Here is an 18139-nt window from a genome sequence, read left to right as displayed (position 1 = left end):
AAAAAAATATTCAGTATTTACTGTAGGATAAAAGTTAATTACAATAGTTTTTTTTTTTATTTCCTCAAAATTTTCTACATCTTCTCGCTTCTATTACAACCTTAGGGCTGCGATTACACAGAACCCTAACCCTGAAATCTCAAAACACATAGAGCGGCCTGAGCTCTCCTTGATCTCAATTGTTAATATCTCCTTTTTGATTAAACAACCACAACTCAAAAAGTGCAAGCCGGCAATCCATTTTACCCCTTTTGGAGGTACAACGGTCAGAAGCTCCTCTTCAATATGCCCTAGTTGCAAAATTTGTTAAGGGGAGGCCCAAGATGGATGCAATAAGAAATCATGTTATTTCGAAGTGGAACCTTGTGCATCCATCAGTTGTGGGATTGATTGATTATCGTCATGTGCTCATCAAGCTTCAGTCGGCGGAAGATCTGGCCAGAGAATAGACCCGAGACTCGTGTCATGGAGGGTGCCCTTTTTAGACTCTTCAAATGGACTTGGGATTTGTCCCCCAAGACGGAATCCACAATTGCTCCAATTTGGTTAAGATTCCCACCGCTTCCGTTAAATTTTTGTGTAAAATAATACCTAAAAGCTCTTGTTCGACCACTTGGGAAATCTGTTGAAGCCCCTGTCATAAAGGTAAATGATGGGGATAACCCTCCAAATTCATAGGCTAATGTGGACTCTAATAAGCCAACCGAAACCTCCCTATACTCCTAAAACCGATCATGCGGACCACAAGGACAATAACCCGAGCATTGTTGGTGAGGCTTTGCCTATGGAGGAGATACATATTTTTAATTCTTCTTCTATGCTAGCTAACGATCTAAATTTAAATTCTAGTACAGCTATTCCAGAAGATGAATCGCAGCTGTTAAGAATCCATCTATCTGATTCAGAAATTGTGGCACTCTCAGCTAAGAAGAAGACAGGTAAAAGAGTAACTCGAAAAACCGGTATTTTTCCCAACACAAAAACCTAGATTATTTCTTAATGAACTCTAATTTGAAATGTGAGAGACATTGACAATCAAGACACGTTGCTTCACTTGAAAAAATTAGTTCATGTTAATAAACTGCCTTTAATTGCTTGGTAAGAGCCTATGATCCATTTTTCTAAAGTTGATGATGTCCGAAAAAAACTGGGCCTTGCACACGCTTTTTCTAATGAAGCGAATGGTGGTAAAATCTGGGTTTGTGCTAAAGATGATATCCCTATTACTATTATTTTATCTGTGGAACAACATTTCACTTTTTCTATCAATTTTTTTCATTGTTTATGCCATCTGTAATTATATGCTTAGGAGAGTCTTATGAGACTCCCTTTCCAATCTGAATACCTCGGCTTCTCCTTGGGTTATGGTTGGGGACTTCAATATCATAAAGTCAGCTGATGAAAAGCTTGGATGTGTCCCTACCTCTTTGACTGCCAAATCTAACTTTATTCATTTTATCAATCATAACTCCTTTATGACATACCTTTCTTGGGTTCCAAATACACTTGATCTTGTAGATGTGATGGTGTTTACATTTGGGAAAGATTTGACTGGGCCCTCACTTCCCATAGGTTACCATGTTAAGAGAAGAAAAACTCTACTTGCAACTTGCTTGGAACCCTCGCGTAACTGGGTGCATCTTTTGATGATAAAAAATTTTATATTTTCTACCTCTCTCTTCATTTCATTCCCTCTCTCTCTATCAATTTTTTCCTACTCTCTTCTTCCTCTTATTCTCCCTCTTGATTTCACCCATTCTCCCCTTCCCATCCTCTTTCTGCTTTCTCAAGATCTGTGGCAAGGAGATTCAGTGGTGAGCTTGCCGGTGACTTCTAGGTCTAGGAGCAGCACGGTGGGTGGAGCTACGGGATGGATGAGAGGTTGCTGGTGAATAGTGTGGTGGTTGCTAGCCAGCTCGCTGGTCAGTGAGTTAGTTGCCAGACATGCCTCCGTTCATCGAATCCGGCCATGCCATCGTCTAAGAAGCTCCTCCCCGGCGACAGACAACGCCAGCAAGCTATGGAAGTTGCTTTCTCTAATTGAGATGAATGGAAGGCTCCCCAACTGACTGCTTTTTTTTTTATTAATGTAAAAGTTGATCGAGGGGAAGGAGATTGCAAATGTACGAATCAAGAAAAATGAGATTGTAAAAGTTAATCGAGGGAAATGAATAATTGAAATTGAAAAATGACTTTGTGAGAAGCAAAGTTTGTTTGAGGCATTTTACCAAATACTTTTATTGCATTTCATTTCTGCTTTCTTCTTTGGTATCATCAGATTGCTCGACTTCAGTTTTGGTTTTGATTTTTTTTTTTTTAATATATCGGCTAGCGTAGCATAAAGCCACGTTAGCCGATTACCCAGTAGTTCCTCATCGCCAGTTGTACATAGCAGAACTATTGAGAGAAACCATTTTGATCATTCTCCCCTTCGTCTCAATAACAAGAGTGCTATTAGATTCGACCCTTCCTCTTTTAAATTTCAAAGGATCTGGACAAAACACCCTTTTTTTCTGACTTTGTTTCTACTACTTAAGTCAATCATGCCATCTTTCTAGCCTTAATAAACTCAATTTTAAATTAAAATGCCTAAAAATTGCTTGAAATGATTAACTTTTCTATTTTTAGCAATATTTTTTAAAAACTTGATGATCTAAGAGAAAAAATTCAAGTTATTGAACTTTCTTTACAACATTCTCACATCGAGCCTGATAAGCTTATTTTGCACAATCTCAAAAAAAAAAAACTATGATGATGTTGCTTCAAGAAATTTTTTATAAACAAAAGTAAAAAATTCAATAGTTAGTAGAGGGGGAATAAAAACACGAATTTTTTCCATCAAATGGTTGCCATAAGAGGAGACAATCTTCCAATACTTTTCTCACTCTTCTCGATGGCTCTTCTTCCTCAAATCATTTTATCATACATAATGTTGTTTTGGACTTTTTCTGTACTTAACTAACAGTTGAACTTGTTCAGGAAACCAATCACTTACTCGACCTTATCCTCACTCTTCTCTCTTCTCTCAGAAGGTGGTAATAGTTCCATGCTTACTAGGGATGAAAACCTGATGCCATAAGAGGAGACAATCTTCCAATACTTTTCTCACTCTTCTCGATGGCTCTTCTTCCTCAAATCATTTTATCATACATAATGTTGTTTTGGACTTTTTCTGTACTTAACTAACAGTTGAACTTGTTAAGGAAACCAATCACTTACTCGACCTTATCCTCACTCTTCTCTCTTCTCTTAAAAGGTGGTAATAGTTCCATGCTTACTAGGGATGAAAACCAACCCTATTAGCACAATTTTTGACCCAAATCGACGCCGACTGATGGAGGGAATTTGCATGGAACAACTGACCATACCGGCTGATGGGTAGGAAAAATACCAGCCGTATTAACTCTGGCGATTCTCGGTCCCCCTAGCGGCAAGGTTTGTCTAAGAGAGTAGAGAGAGATAGAGAGAATGAGAGAAACTGAGAAATCGAAAAAGAAAATAGGAGGGGAAGAAGATGATTTCAAATCGAAACGACGTCGTTTGGTTTAAAATCAAACAGCATCGTTTCACTCATATTTTTTTTTAATATGTTATGTATAAAACTTAACCTAAACGATGTCGTTTTACTTGTATTTTTTTGTATATTTTAGGTATAAAACGACGTCATTTCACTTAACCTTAAGTGGAACGACGTCGTTTTAACTACGATATATATAAGAAAATATATATTTATTTAATCGGCTGGTTCGGCGGTTTGAACCAGGTTCAAACCGGAATCTAACCAGTCAATGTCTGTTTTATCTATTATCTGTCGTCAGCCAACCGGTTCTCTACCGGTTTCGGCCGGTTCTTAACTCTAATGGCCGATCTCCATCAGCGATTGTCAGTCTGGCCGGTTCTTGTTCACCCCTAATGCTTACTCCTCCCACATTGGACGAAATTAAGCAAGTGGTTGCTACTATTCCTGTTAATATATAAATTCACACAACAGAATGAGATGGAGGAAATAATTATCCCTGGCTCATGATGATAATTTGGTCATCGATACGGTACTCTTCGCAGTCATCCATGAAATAAATAATAAATATGCGTATAAAAATTGTTGAACCCAAGGTTTCAAGTCTCATATAATTATATATCTACATATAGATTTTGATGATAACAAATGAATTCAAGTATAAAGGAATCTCAAGCTCAAGTTGTCTACACAATGAAGCCAAGCACATCGAAGAACCAAGCATGAGCAAGAAAGGAAACAAGCTCGCAAATGAAGCTCTTAGAATAATTTTGTACATCTCTTGATAAAATTCGAAATTGGATTAAGGATCAAAATTAATATTTTATCATAAATCATCAAATTGCATTTTCCACTTGTGCATGACATATTTGAAAATTCAAAATTCAAGATTTGAGTTTTTGATGTCATCTTTCACATGTGTATGACATGATTAAAAGTTTAAATTTTGAAATATGATTGATTGTCATTTTTCACCTGTGCATGTTTTGTATGAAACTTTTCAAAAGTGATTGATGCTCTTTTTGACAAATGTAAAAGGTAGATGATTTGTTTGAAAATTTTGAAAAGTAAATAGTGATCCTTTTGTCATATGCGAAAAGTAAAAGATTATGTTTTAAAATTTTGAAAAGTGGTTGATGTACTTTTTGACATTTGCAAAATGTAAATAATTTTGTTTGAAATTTTTGAAAAGTAAATAATGCTCCTTTTGTCATATGTGAAAAGTGAAACTATGATTTGAAAATTTTGAAAAGTGAATGATGCTGTCTTTGACAATTTCAAAAAGAAGAAACTTTGATTTGAAAATTTTGAAAAGTGAATGATGGTGTCTTTGACAATTGCAAAAATAAAAAACTTTTATTTGAAAATTTTGAAAAGTAAATGATGTTGTCTTTGACAATTTCAAAAAGAAAAAACTTTGATTTGAAAATTTTGAAAACTGAATGATGGTGTCTTTGACAATTGCAAAAATAAAAAACTTTTATTTGAAAATTTTGAAAAGTGAGTGGTGCTCCTTTTTGACATGTGAATCTTTTTAAATTTAAAAATGAAATCTCATATGCCTATAAATAGCTAAATTGAAATCTTCAAATTTAGAACAAAACACAACAACAAGAGCATACGTACATCATTGCAAGTTTTACAACATTCATTAAAAGTTTTCACACTCTCTCTTCTCTAAGCATTTAGACTTAACCCTTTTTCATTTTGAGAAATATATAGTTTGCATTGTATTGTTCTTATTTCACTCATTGATGAGTGTTTTCTGATAACCTACCCATTATCAGCTCTTGTATCAGTAAAAGGGTGTGTATAACCCTTGTGCGTGTAGAAAGTGTTCTACACAGGGAATATACATTGAATCATCACGTGTAAGGTAATTACAAGTGTAGAGGGTATTCTACACGGATTCTTTGTAGCGATATTGCTCAAAGGTGTAATATGTTTTTATCTCCACCTGAAGGAGGTTAAATAGTGAAATTGGAAATCCTCCATGGGCAGCTTGAGGCAAGGACATAGGCAGTGGGGCCGAATCTCGTTAAAATACTGAGTTTGGTTCCTCTTACCCTTACTCTTTATATTTTACTGTTGTTTCGTATTTTGTTCATATTTTATATTGTGTATTTGGTTTATAATTGTGAATTTTTAAATACAACCTAATTCACATCCTCTTGTGTTAGTCATCTGGACAACAAAAATAAATAGAGAGACACAAAGATTTACGTGGTTAGGCATAATGCCTACGTCCACAGGTTGTTTGGGGACGAATTCCACTATGAGAGCTGATTTTACATATCTCTCATGGTCTTACATATTTCTCAATACAATGAAGAGATTTAGGATATTGAGAAGTTGAAAATGATGCTCTCTTGAGAGAATAGCTTTTGGAGCCACTGTACATGGTGGAGCTCATGCATAGAGAAGTCGTAGAGAAAATTCTCCCATATGATCTCCTCCTTAGAGATCTATTACCTTCCTTGGAATGATTGAGTCCTACTCACCTTATAAAGCATTTTCCTTATAGGAGTCCGAGTCAACTTCTCTTATCTTTAACTAAATTCTTAGCTCTATCTCTGGTTAGAAAATCACCTAAAGGGCAAAAAATCCGCTAATGCCATAAAAAACAAAAGCTAAAGCCAAATGCAAAAATGCACGCACTTTGCTAATCATCAGTACATTAGATGATTCTTCCTTCCATTCGTACAAACAAACTTCCTAGAGGCCGGCTCATTCTTGAAGGCCCTTACTACAAATTTGGCAAGTCTTCTCAAGCTTCGCACTCGAAGATCTTCATTTCTTTGCACAAACAACAGAAAACCAAGGACAAGTTCTCAGAACTTATTTTTCTATAGTTTTCTACAGGCTATCTCCACCACGGTTGACTTGAAGATTCTCAAGGCTTTCTTGTTGAGCAAATCGACTTTAAAAATCGCTGACAAACTGTTAGGGATAAAGTTGATTGGATCTAGCCTATTGAAAACATATCGCTAATAATAAGGGAAGAGATAAAGCCAATTTTAATACGTTTAATACTTATATTTTATATTTATGTTTAACACATTTTATATGTATAATACTTATAATACTTATATTTAATACATTTTATACTTATATTATTTATGTTTTATACTTATGTTTAATGCTACTTATGTTTTATATTTATCTAGCCTAGAGATAGAATCAAGAATTTAGCTAGAGAAAATGCAAATTGACTCGGACTCCTAAAAGAAAAGGGCTTCACAAGGCAAGTAAGACTCAATCACTCCAATGAAGGAAGTATATCTCTATATAAGGAGGAGACATCTACAAATCTATTGAAATCTTCTCTACATCTTCTCTACACACGAACTCCACTGCGCACGGTGACTCCAAAAGCTCTTCTCTCAAGGGAGACATCATCTTCAACCTCTCGAAACCTTAAACCATTCTATTGTATTGAGAGATATGTGAGGCCATGAGAGATATGAAAATCGCCTATCATAGTGGAATTCACCTCCAAACAACCCATGAACGTAGTCATTACGTCAAACCATATAAATCATCGTGTCTCTCTAATCATTTTTATACGCTTATTTATTATTTAGTTAATGGATGAACGCAAAGAGCACCATATCAACACCCAAATCATCATCGTGGGTCGGGGATAGTTCTTTGCTCTGTCCTAGCCTGTTGTACGAATATATGCATTAATAATTCATATTAACTCAGTCCCTGGTCTTGATGGTTTTTCTTCTTCTTTCTATTTAATCACACTCATTTCAGCCCATCAGGGGGCTTTTGTTGCAAGAAGGCTCATTTCTGATAGCATTTATTTGGCACACGAAGTGACTCACAACCTTGCTAGGCAGGTTAGGGATAATAATGTCATGCTTAAGATTGATCTGGTCAAATATTTTAATAGAGTTAACCAGCATTATCTTTCTTGTGTCCTTGCTTCTTTTGGCTTTAATAAGGATGTGATCTCTATGTTCCAACATTGCTTCTCTTGTCCTACTTTTTTGTCTACCTTAATAGTACCCACAATGGTTATTTTACCTCTGGTAGGGTTTAAGACAAGGTAACCACTTATCGCCTCTACTCTTCATTCTCATTGAAAAACCTTTATGCAAAGGTCTTAGCCATCTTGTCGAGGATGGTCACACAATTTCTTATGTTGTCTCTCGTGGTTGCACCTCTATTTCTCATATTCTTTTTGTGGATGACCTTTTGATCTTCAATAATGGTTAAGAAAAAAGCCAATAATCTTATGGGTTTCATTTCTCATCATAAAGCTATCTCTGGGTAGAATTCAATCATTTTAAAAGCATGTTTCTTCTTCATAATAATGCTTCTATATCTAAAAAGCACATTATTGAGGCTAACACTAACTTTAGTAAAGGTAAATTTTCCACTACTTACCTTAGGGCCCCTATCTCTTATGGTAAAATTCTTATATCTGTTTATGATATCATTTTTTCCAAAATTCGTAGAAAGGTTGCTAATGGAAAGGTTGTCTTTTATCTGCTATGGGGAAACTTACTTTTCTTAAGTTTGTGCTCTCTTTTATTCCAATCTATATTCTCTTTGTTCTTCGACCCCCAAAAAAATGATTAATACCATTCAAAAATATTTCGCCACTTTTTTCTGGGGGAGGTATAAAGACATTTTAAGGAACAATAGATCTCTTGGAATCTCATTTCTTGCCCCTTCTTTAAAGGCGGCTTGCAATGTTTTTAATTTCGTACCGTACCGGCCGGTACGGCCGAAATTTTTCATTTCGGCCGTCCGGCCGGTACAGGTACTAGATATATACCGTACCGGCCAAAATACCGGCCGTTTCGGCTTAAATTTCGGCCTGTACCGGCCTATATTTCGGCCGGTACCAGCCGATATTTCGACCTGTGTTTTTTTTTTTTTTTTCGTTTTTTCAAACTACAAGTTTATTTTTTGACCCCCAATTTAGATTAGACTATTTATAATTTATATGTATGTATGTATTTATATATAATTTATTCATATATAAACTATTATTTTAGAATATAATTGTTATATATATTTATATATATAATTTATTCATATATCGACTATCCCGAAACGGTACACGAAACGGTACCGGTACCGAAATATTTCGTTCCAGTGTCTTGACCGGTACGTCATCCGGTACGGTATTCAAAACATTGGCGGCTTGGGTCTTAGGAATTCTCAAAGCTCTTCATTGTAAGCTAGTTTGGAAGTTTGCATTCGAAGTCTTTTTGGGCTAAATTCTTAAAGCAAAAATACATGCATGATGTGCTCCTACTGAAACACATTATGGATAAACCTTGCACTCTAGCTCTTGGAAAGTCATCTTAAATCTCCTGCCCATCATTCACCAGAATAGCCAATGGAAAATTTGCACAGGTGACTCAAGTTTATATGTATGATAACTGGCCTCGCAATGGTTCCATTTTCTAGAATAGTTTTAACATTTCTAATCCCACCTTGCAAATCAAGAATGTTTGTTCCCATTATTGGTGGCATTGGGATCAGATTTCTAATCTTGATGATCATTCTCTCCTACAGGAAATTAGTCAATACTCTATCACTCATAAATCTAGTTTAGACACCAGAATTTGGAAGCACTCTTCAAATGGTCTCTTCACTACTAAATCAGCTTGAGACTTGGTTAGAGATCACTCTCCTCCTTTTCCCTTTGCTTTTTCTTTCATTTGGAACAAAGCCCTGCCTAAGAAAATCTCCATCTTTGCTAAACTTTAGTATAATGGTATCCTTCTTGATAAAAAGATCCAAAAGTGTGGGACTCTCATTGCTTCTAAACCCAATTGTTGTTTTGGTGGCTTTATGGAAAATTTCAATCATATATTTTATGATTGTGTTCTTAGTGATGCAGTTTGGCTTTATTTATCTTCTCTCTTTGGTCTCATTCCCACTGTTTCTACTAGTTGAAAAAATAGAACAAGCCACTAGTGGTGCTCTTTTCAAGACTTTGACCAACTCCATTTAATTGTTACGTTAATTTCGGCTCTCATTTTTGAACTTTGGCTTGCTCGTAATAGATCTTGTTTTGAGGACATTTGGCCAAACTCCATTACCATTATTAATAAGGTTAGAGTCTGGTTGAGACATCTTAGCACCCTTTTCAAGTATAAAACTTTCATCTCCAAGTCTAATACCTCCATTCTGAGGTCTCTCCATATTCATGTCATTATTGTTAGGTCTAGAAGGTCTTTTTTGCTCAAATGGTTTCCTCTCCCTTTTGGTTCCCTTAAGTTGAACATTGATGGAGCCTTAAAAGTAACCCCTGAGCCCTTAGGTTGTGAGGGAGTTTTATGTTCTTATGATGGTTCTTTTGTTACTAATTTCTCTTACTTTTTAGGTTTAAGTACAAACACTTCTGTTGAATTATCTGCTTTGAACATGGGTCTTACCTTATGTTACCATCTTAGTGTTACTAAGCTTATAGGGGAATCTGACTCTCTTATTACTGTTAATTAGCTTAATAATAATTCTCAACCTTCTTGGTATTATTCTAACATATGGGATGGCATTCTTACATTCGAAATGTTTTTTCCTTTTAGTATTCATCATATTTATAGAGAATGGAACACTTTGGTAGACAACTTTGCATCTTTTGGTTCTAAAGGTAACATGGTTAGTTTATCTTTCATCTTTGAATTACCTAAATACATGGGTGGTCTTTTTTCTATGGATCGTGCAGGTACCCCTTCCTTTTGGCATTAAACTTTTTGTCTGGTCTGATTGTACTAATTTTTTCTAGGTATATATATTTTTATAGGAGATTGGTTTTGACATTTTCTTTAACCCCTTTCCTCCTATTATTATAAGGTGTTCATCCGCCACAAGTGAGGATTATAAATAGAATTGGGGTATCAACATCTTTAAAAAAAAAAAAAATTCAATCCACTTGAACAATACCTCTAAACAAATCATTTGTTTAGAAAGATTTTGTTCTAGTTCAATGTAGTTACAGACTTTTAAAGATATTGACTACCTAAACATAATCGATCATACACGAAATCAACTCTGCATTCTATTCAGAATCTCTTTCTATGAGAGTGTATCACCAAAACTAGCAGCTACATTAATATTTAGTTTGGTCTTGTGCTTCTGTAGTCAATTAGTATTGGTTGTCGTCTAAGTACAGGGAAGTTGGGTGGAGCTCACATGAGGCATGGCGCAAACATTAATGTCGACGGGCAGCAGACGGTAATGAATGTCAAGCTCAACGAGAATCTTAATGATCTCTTCAACCAAAAGAGATCTCCTTACATACCTTTCTCCCATGTCTTGATGGCTCATTCTATGTGTCATCCATACAGCCAACTTCACTCTGTTTAACTCTACCACGTCCATGAATACAAACATGGGTGCAGGATACCAATGCTCTTTCTTGCCCTCAATATAACTACAATGGCATCCACAAAAGGAGAAAATGGTAGACAAATTAGAAACTTATATATGGACACACACACATATATATATATATATAGACATTGTGCAGCAAGCTAGGTGTTATCTTAATTCTTGCACATACCTTATAATTCTGTGTTTAATGGTTGCAATCTTCTCTGCCGGAGTTGATATATGGACGCAGAATTCGACAGCATCTCCCATGTCAGGACTGCGATAGAAGTTATTGATAGGCTTAGTAGAAAGAACACTATTCGGAAAGAAAACCTTTGTGTTGTCGTCTCTCAGAAATACGGTAGTCAAGATGTTCATTTCTTCTACAACCAACTGAAATTTTTAAATAATGGATTAGTTCCCCCCAGTATGAATTGAAAGGCAAAAACATGCAAAAATATAAACATTTCAAATATGGAAAGTTACCTGAACTCCTTCAATCTCACACCTATCTCCCACATCAAACGGGTGCATTATAAATAAGAACACGATTGCTTCAAACACCGTCTTGCAGGTGTTCCCAAAAATAAATGCAACAAGGAAGAGCTGAGAGCTTAGAAAGACAAGAAATTTGGTGGTGGCGATTCCCAGAATCAGAAGCCAAATAACTAACACAACAATGCTAACTATCACGTTCACAATGCGATTAAGTATGTTCACAGCTGTTTTGGTATCATTCAACGCCAAAGCGAGTGATCTCCGCTCTCGGAACACATTGACCTGGATTAATATTTATATGCATTTCATCTCATTATAACCACCGAGTAAAACACAACCGTCAAATCATGATGACATTTCATAAAAGTGAATCCACATAATGTGAAAATAGGACAATATTTGAATAACTATGACTCATTTGCATGAAATCCCTCTTTGCTAGTGCCAATGATGGAGTGCTCACATGAGACAAAATAATCATAAATGTGCAAAATATTAATGAGTTATAGATTATAATTAAGATCAAGCATTTGTGGTTTCACATTTTATTTTGGACACTTTCAAACTCTAAAGTAACTAGGTTTGGATCTGAGTACTGGTACTTGAACCTTGATCGAAATGTAAATTGTAAGATATTTGCACCAACTTGCATGCATAGAATTTAAAGATTGTAAAGCATGCTGCTGCTTCTAAATTATCCAATACTGAGAAAATGGGAAAAATTTTAAAGCGAAGCCATTTGTTGCCCAGTCCTTACCACCCAGTTCATCAAGGATAACTTGCTGATTCTCCTCGTCTCAGAGGCTCCTTCAAAGAGACCCATGGTCTTTAAAGCCTCATCTTCTCGCAAGAATCGCATCAAATCTTCCAAGTAGATGTACCTGACAAAGAGAATGTTAATGGAGATTGATTATTTATTAAGTGAACAAGAAAAACTACAACCATATTATATAAACAATGGAAAGGTGATCAATATCAATCCTTTTCATGATAAATAAGACTGAGAAATATTTGATCAACAAGCAAGACATTCTAAAAGCATTGTTAAAATAAGCCCTAGCATTAAAAGAATGGTTTCAAAAATTGGGTATTCATGATCCGGTTTGAATGAAGACATAAAAAGCTCAAGAAAAACCAAAGGTTAAAAAATAAATAAGGACTTACTTGGCCCTAGGCTTGGCAACAATATGAAATATCTTCTTGGCTGCAGCTTTCGCCTCTGACTCACTATAAATATGTGTCTTAGACTCGTCCTTATTCGGGGCATCCAGTATCTGTCCATCCAAGGTGGCAAAAGTCCCATTCCGAACAATCGTCATCAACCTCTTCATATTCCAAGCTGACACATTCTTTGGATTCAACTTATGCAATTGTTCAATGCTTATCCCTTGATCTTCTCCCTTCTTGGACATTGCCCGAGAAAACTTCTCATTTTTAACTTCAGGGATCCTCTGCAGAAGTCCACTACTCCCTATAACCCGTCCACTCCTTGGTGGGGGGAAAGCAGTTGCCTTGAGATCAGAGGGCATAGTAGCACCAGCATTCTGTAACTTATTGACCTCATCACAAAGTTTAGCCTCTTCTTCCTCTGCATTTCTAATCTCAATCAATGGCGGCCCTGAAAGCGTCTCGATCACATACTGAATAAACAAAGACTCGTGAATCCTATCAAAATAGGTACTAACATGAAAAGAAGAAGCCAAAACTTTCACCATAAGGGTCTTCACCAACCAAACCAAGGTACCCACCAACAAACACACAAGCACCTTAGTCACATACTTAAGCTTATCACTATGGGTCTCTCTCTCAACCTTCTTATCAAAAAGAAAATGCCAAGCTAGCAAAACAAGCCCTAACCACAGACAATTTTGCACTGCCTTTCGTACACCATATACAAAATAAAGAACCCTTTTACGTAAAGTGAAATTCCTTTCTATAAAGAAGACTAGGATCCGAATCCCCCACCCAGACACCAACCTCCCACAGATTAAGACCAGTATCAGAACTTGCCATATCCACAATTTGAGCTTCAAGAAATGCTTCTTTTTCAGATAAGGAATAAAAAGAGAGCAGATAAAAAAGGTGATCATCACAACCAAACTCACAAATTGCAAGATAGTCAAAGCGCTCAACTTCCTCTTCCTATACTCGTCTGGCAATTCATCCCAGAATGGATCGGCTTCATCATCGTCCACAGCCTTCGAAAGTAAACCAGACCGAAGCTGACCTGACCAGGGTACCCGGTCTGACCGCCTCTCTGGCTCTTCAGGTTGGTCCATCAATCGCGACTTCATCTTCGCTGATCTCGACAAGCTTGACTTTCTCTGAAATGATGTGTTTGATGTACATCTCACCACCTCTCCACCTAAATCCTCAGACCCACTGCCGCAACATTGAGCTGCTTGTTGCAACGGCTGTTGTTGCTCTCCATCAAAAGACGGTTCCTTTTGAAAAAGTCGCACAGAATCGCCTATATACTCTTCAACCGTAGTATTTAGGATATTGAGCTCCTTGGACATCTGGGGCTTCTCCGAAGACTTTGTTACCGAAGGCAAGTTGATATTCTGATGGTTGGGGAGGAGTTCATCCATTCCCAAATCCATGTCCAAAGACATCTCGCCGAACGCCCTCTGTTTGTGCAGGAACTGATCAATCAACTTCAATGAGGGGTTCTCTCTAATAACATCATTGCGAACTTCATTGTTGTTGCTTTGGCCTTCGTCTTTCCAGAAGTCATAGTTGGACTCCCTCCAAATCTTGTTCTTCTTGTCATTCTTATTGTTTGAATCTCCCTCATTGATTTTAACGACGACTTCTCCGCGGTCGGATGGCTCAACTGCCCTCATGATTGCTGTTGATCGTCAAGATCGTACTGGTTGAAAAGAATGGGGAGCTATTTGTGGGCAAAGTCGTTAGAGCAACCACTAGCAGAGATGTTCCTTGAATATATAACCATGTATTTGAAGGATTTCTCCTCTATCTTTCTCTCTCAACAAATTTATTGTACACGCTCACTTTCCATATCTTAATAGCATAGAACCATATTATAAGAAATGATGGTATAAAACAAATTATATGCAATGCACAACTAAGATTATATTTATACTTGTCTCTTTTGTTGGCTAAGCCCCATAATGCTCAATTCTAAGCAAGCCAGGCGTGTTAAATCCTTCAAAAGCCCACTACCAAGTTTAAGTTAATGCTTGAAATAGTATTTCCTCTCTCTCTGTCTCTCTCAGTGGGAAAGATTAGTGTACGGGATGGTAATGGTATTAATAATGGCTTATGGATAGCTGGGATTTATTTACAGGTCATAATTTGGTGACCCCAAATTCCAATAATCCAACTTTATGGATCTTGCTATTTTTGTTTCCCTGTGAGGTTTTGCAACAACTCCAATCCCGATCCTTTGATATTATGGGTGGTTGAAGTCAAGCAATTAGTGGAGAATATCCGATTCCATGAAGCAAAGTGCTTCTAATCAGTGGAGGAGATTGATTCTGATCACTTTCTTGGCCGCATATGTATTATATATATGAAGACTGCTTTGTATGCTTCCACTTGCATTTAATATATGATTATGCTTCCACTTCCATTACACAATTTACTGATACGCATGCTGCTCGATCCATATATTGGGTCTTCAAATTCTCAACCCCTACTTATGTATCTGGACAACTGTCATAAAAAAATCCTTACAGAATCTATATTGGAAGTCTCGCACTATAACATTGAAAACATTTTGGTTATCATCCTTTTAATCATTATATTCTCATCGTATCTTGATGTGATATTAAATGATTGATTTATAAATAAAATATAATAAATAATTTTTAATAATTAACTGTCATATTATAAAATGGTGAGAAGATAATTATAATAAGGATGATGGATAGCATTATTCTAACTTTAAATATTAAAAACCGTCTACTACATTTATTTATAATTTTTCAAATTGAATTATCTAATTTAAATAAAGAATTAAAAATTACCTCCGTCCAATGTATGAATGTAGGATTAAAACTTGGAGGCTAGCTAGACTCGAGTTCGGTCCGCCCAAAATAAGTACAAAGATTTTGTTCGGCCCTAAATTGGGGAGAGAATCTTCACATATCATAGAGCCGCAGACCATATGAGTGGCTGGTTGGATTATATAAAATCAAAATATCTTATCTTATATAATTATTATAATTTTTTTAAATTCTCATACAAAATATAATAAATAATTTAATTTTTTAAAATTTAAAAATAAAAAATAATATTAAAAATTTATATTATAACAATATTTTATTCAACTTTTAACAAAGCATCTCATCTCATCTGAACTGTGTAACCAAACGAGATAGAGCATTGGCAATGACCTAGCCATTGTCAAGTAATTTTGATTAGAACTTCAAATTTTGGCTATAGCATTAACCTTTGATTAGGTGAATTCACATTAGATTAACACCATCTTAAAGTCAAAATAATAATATAATATTATATATTTTAATAATATTTTACAAAAAAATTTGTAATATTTTGCAAATGCACTTCATATATTAATTAATAATTTAATTTTTACATAAAGTTGATTGCAAATTTCTTGCTTTTAATTACAATACTACCTCGATGTAAAATTTGCAAATAAACCATACAAAACATAAAGTTTGCAAATTTTGAAAAACACAGTTTACTATTGTGATTAAATATAAAAGATAAATGTCCTCTTTACATAAGTTTCTACAAAAGACATGCCGAGGTTATCCTTCTCTGCAGTGAAAGATGCACCTCTTTGAACTATTTTTAGAGGATGCCTCTTTTCATTGTTATTGGGGGTTGCTTGGACCACAATATTAGAATGTTGCGTTGGGGTGCTATTACAACATTCTCATCCACTTTGTAAGAGAGTGGTGAAGAATGGGTCATCATCAATTTGTATGTACATCCTTGAAAAATATTACATTTTCAAGGTGTTAGAAAAATTTAAAAATTTTCAAGTGCAACAAAACAACGAATCATGTTATACAAAGTAAACAAATGTTGCCAATATATAGATATTATATCTGCCTGCCTCAAACTGTCTCAAACTCCCACATAGTTGACTGAATTAGAATTAAAGAAGGTGGCTTCCACTATTAATTCAGACCTCCTAAGAAAGAGCAGTAGTGTAGTACTGATCTTATGTTGCTAAGAATAAATAGAAATCACCAATGACCAATATTACTTCGTCTGCTCTCTTATTTTATATAAAGGTTTAAGAAAATGGCTAATTTTCATAAACATATATGGCAGACAACTCCATACGTATCTGTTGGGGACAACAGATATAAATGTAATGAAGCATCTTTACAGTTGGAACATCAGTTTTTCATATATATTCAAGGATTAGTGCAGAAGGAAGCATCTCTACAGTTGGAACATCATCAATTTTCATATATATTCAATGTTCTAGTCAATCTGTTAATTAAGACCCCACTCAATAAATATATAGTGAAAGGGTCACTGTCAATTTATTGCCGTTCATTGTGCGAGCCAAGTCCTCATGTTTTTACACCTAGCCAATTACATTGTAACCAAAGTGGTTGTACATGATGGACTATCTAGTTCTGCAATGTGAACATATACATTTTGCAATATGCTTGAATTAAATGGATCTGAAGTCGACAAATTATTGTCAACATTATTTTTTTCTGCAGCACTTTATACATGTTGGGGAATATCCTGTGTGAAAGTGGTGACAATTTGATCTATCTGACTAATTTTGGCTATCATCATCTGTCACCACTCTCCCACACTAGCTGAATCTACACAAAATTGCATTGCATTTGATTAAAGAAACTTTGAGGTTTGATTATAGAACAATATCACAATATCTACCAAGTAAAATGAAACTTAAAAATTTTTAAGTCATGTTTGATGGTAGAAAGATGAAGGTTTTTGCATAAATATCAGAATCACTTGATAAACTCAATGTGTCAATATTATGCAAGATTGCAATTTTATACTACAATAAGCTATGGTCACTAACTATATAAATTTATAAGTCATAACAGACTAAACCATGACATTCAGATTGTAGAGACTTAGATTTTTTTTTTTTTTGGTTTAGAAGCAAGAATTGAATGTTTCTCCACAGGAAAACGTGTATTCCAAATGTATATACTTACCCTAGGCATATAAAATTAGCAGCCATGAAAAATCTATCAGAGACAATTAGCAGCCATGAACATATAAAATTAGCAGACAAGAAAAATCAATCAGAGACAAAATTAACATCCATGAAAAATCCATCACAGACAAATTCATGACCGAGAGGGAGGTTTTGAAGCCCTATAAAAATATTGCAAACAAAAAGTCACAGCCATGAACATGTTTTCCCAACCACCACAACATTCAAACCAGTTCAAGCAAAAAGAAGCTAGGTGAAAATTTGATATTTGAAGGAAAAAATAATATTAAATTTACCCTTATGAAGCACAATAGTCGTCAAGGGAAGGTATAATGTTGATTTCGGCAATCTAGGGCACAAATCGTGGCTATAAAGAAGTCTAGATACTTTGTGTTGCTGAAGTCTTCAATGGATTCTCTACAAATAGAAAGGAAAGAAAATGGGAGGGAGGGAAAGAAAAAATGTGGGTTTTCTGCAAATGGAAGCCGAGGATTGGAAGGAAAGAAAGTGTTGCAATAGATGGAAAGGAAAGGAAAAAACACAAAGGCTCGGGAGGGAGATTGTATTTAGCAAGGGTGCAGAGAGAAGATAAAAATGGGAGGGAAAAAAGAGGGTGTGATTCGACATGA

At 35.5% G+C, this 18139-nt stretch overlaps 2 protein-coding genes across 3 annotated transcripts; one reads left to right on the top strand and one right to left on the bottom strand.

Moving 5' to 3' along the window:
- Positions 1 to 91: 91 nt before the first annotated feature.
- Positions 92 to 2202, top strand: LOC109006499. 2 transcript variants are annotated; one of them, XM_018985789.2, is made up of 3 exons: positions 92 to 770; positions 855 to 938; positions 1792 to 2202. In XM_018985789.2, exons 1-3 carry the CDS (start codon positions 650 to 652, stop codon positions 1890 to 1892), a joined length of 306 nt encoding a protein of 101 aa, XP_018841334.1. In that variant the 5' UTR covers positions 92 to 649; the 3' UTR covers positions 1893 to 2202. The 2 variants fall into 2 exon arrangements, with proteins under 2 accessions (XP_018841334.1, XP_018841333.1); XM_018985788.2 differs by having other exon boundaries at positions 92 to 938.
- An 8323-nt stretch (positions 2203 to 10525) lies between these two features.
- LOC109006628 (mechanosensitive ion channel protein 6-like) lies at positions 10526 to 14393 on the bottom strand. The gene is made up of 5 exons (XM_018985974.2): positions 12524 to 14393; positions 12117 to 12240; positions 11348 to 11641; positions 11052 to 11254; positions 10526 to 10922 (listed from the first exon to the last, which is right to left on the bottom strand). The coding sequence occupies exons 1-5, from the start codon at positions 14203 to 14205 to the stop codon at positions 10652 to 10654; spliced, it is 2574 nt and encodes an 857-aa protein (XP_018841519.1). The 5' UTR covers positions 14206 to 14393; the 3' UTR covers positions 10526 to 10651.
- Positions 14394 to 18139: the final 3746 nt, after the last annotated feature.

This window comes from Juglans regia, chromosome 16, assembly GCF_001411555.2.
Source record: "Juglans regia cultivar Chandler chromosome 16, Walnut 2.0, whole genome shotgun sequence".
NCBI lineage: Eukaryota > Viridiplantae > Streptophyta > Magnoliopsida > Fagales > Juglandaceae > Juglans > Juglans regia.
This window is presented reverse-complemented; position numbering and strand designations above follow the sequence as displayed.

Coding starts and splice junctions, on each gene's coding strand:
- LOC109006628 (XM_018985974.2), bottom strand. CDS start 14,205: ATGAGGGCAGTTGAGCCATCCGACCGCGGAGAAGTCGTCGTTAAAATC. Junction 11,255..11,347: donor GTGAGATTGAAGGAGTTCAG/GTAACTTTCCAT, acceptor TAAAAATTTCAG/TTGGTTGTAGAAGAAATGAA. Junction 10,923..11,051: donor ATTAAACACAGAATTATAAG/GTATGTGCAAGA, acceptor ATGCCATTGTAG/TTATATTGAGGGCAAGAAAG.
- LOC109006499 (XM_018985788.2), top strand. CDS start 650: ATGATGGGGATAACCCTCCAAATTCATAGGCTAATGTGGACTCTAATA. Junction 939..1,791: donor CTCAGCTAAGAAGAAGACAG/GTAAAAGAGTAA, acceptor TGCTTTCTCAAG/ATCTGTGGCAAGGAGATTCA.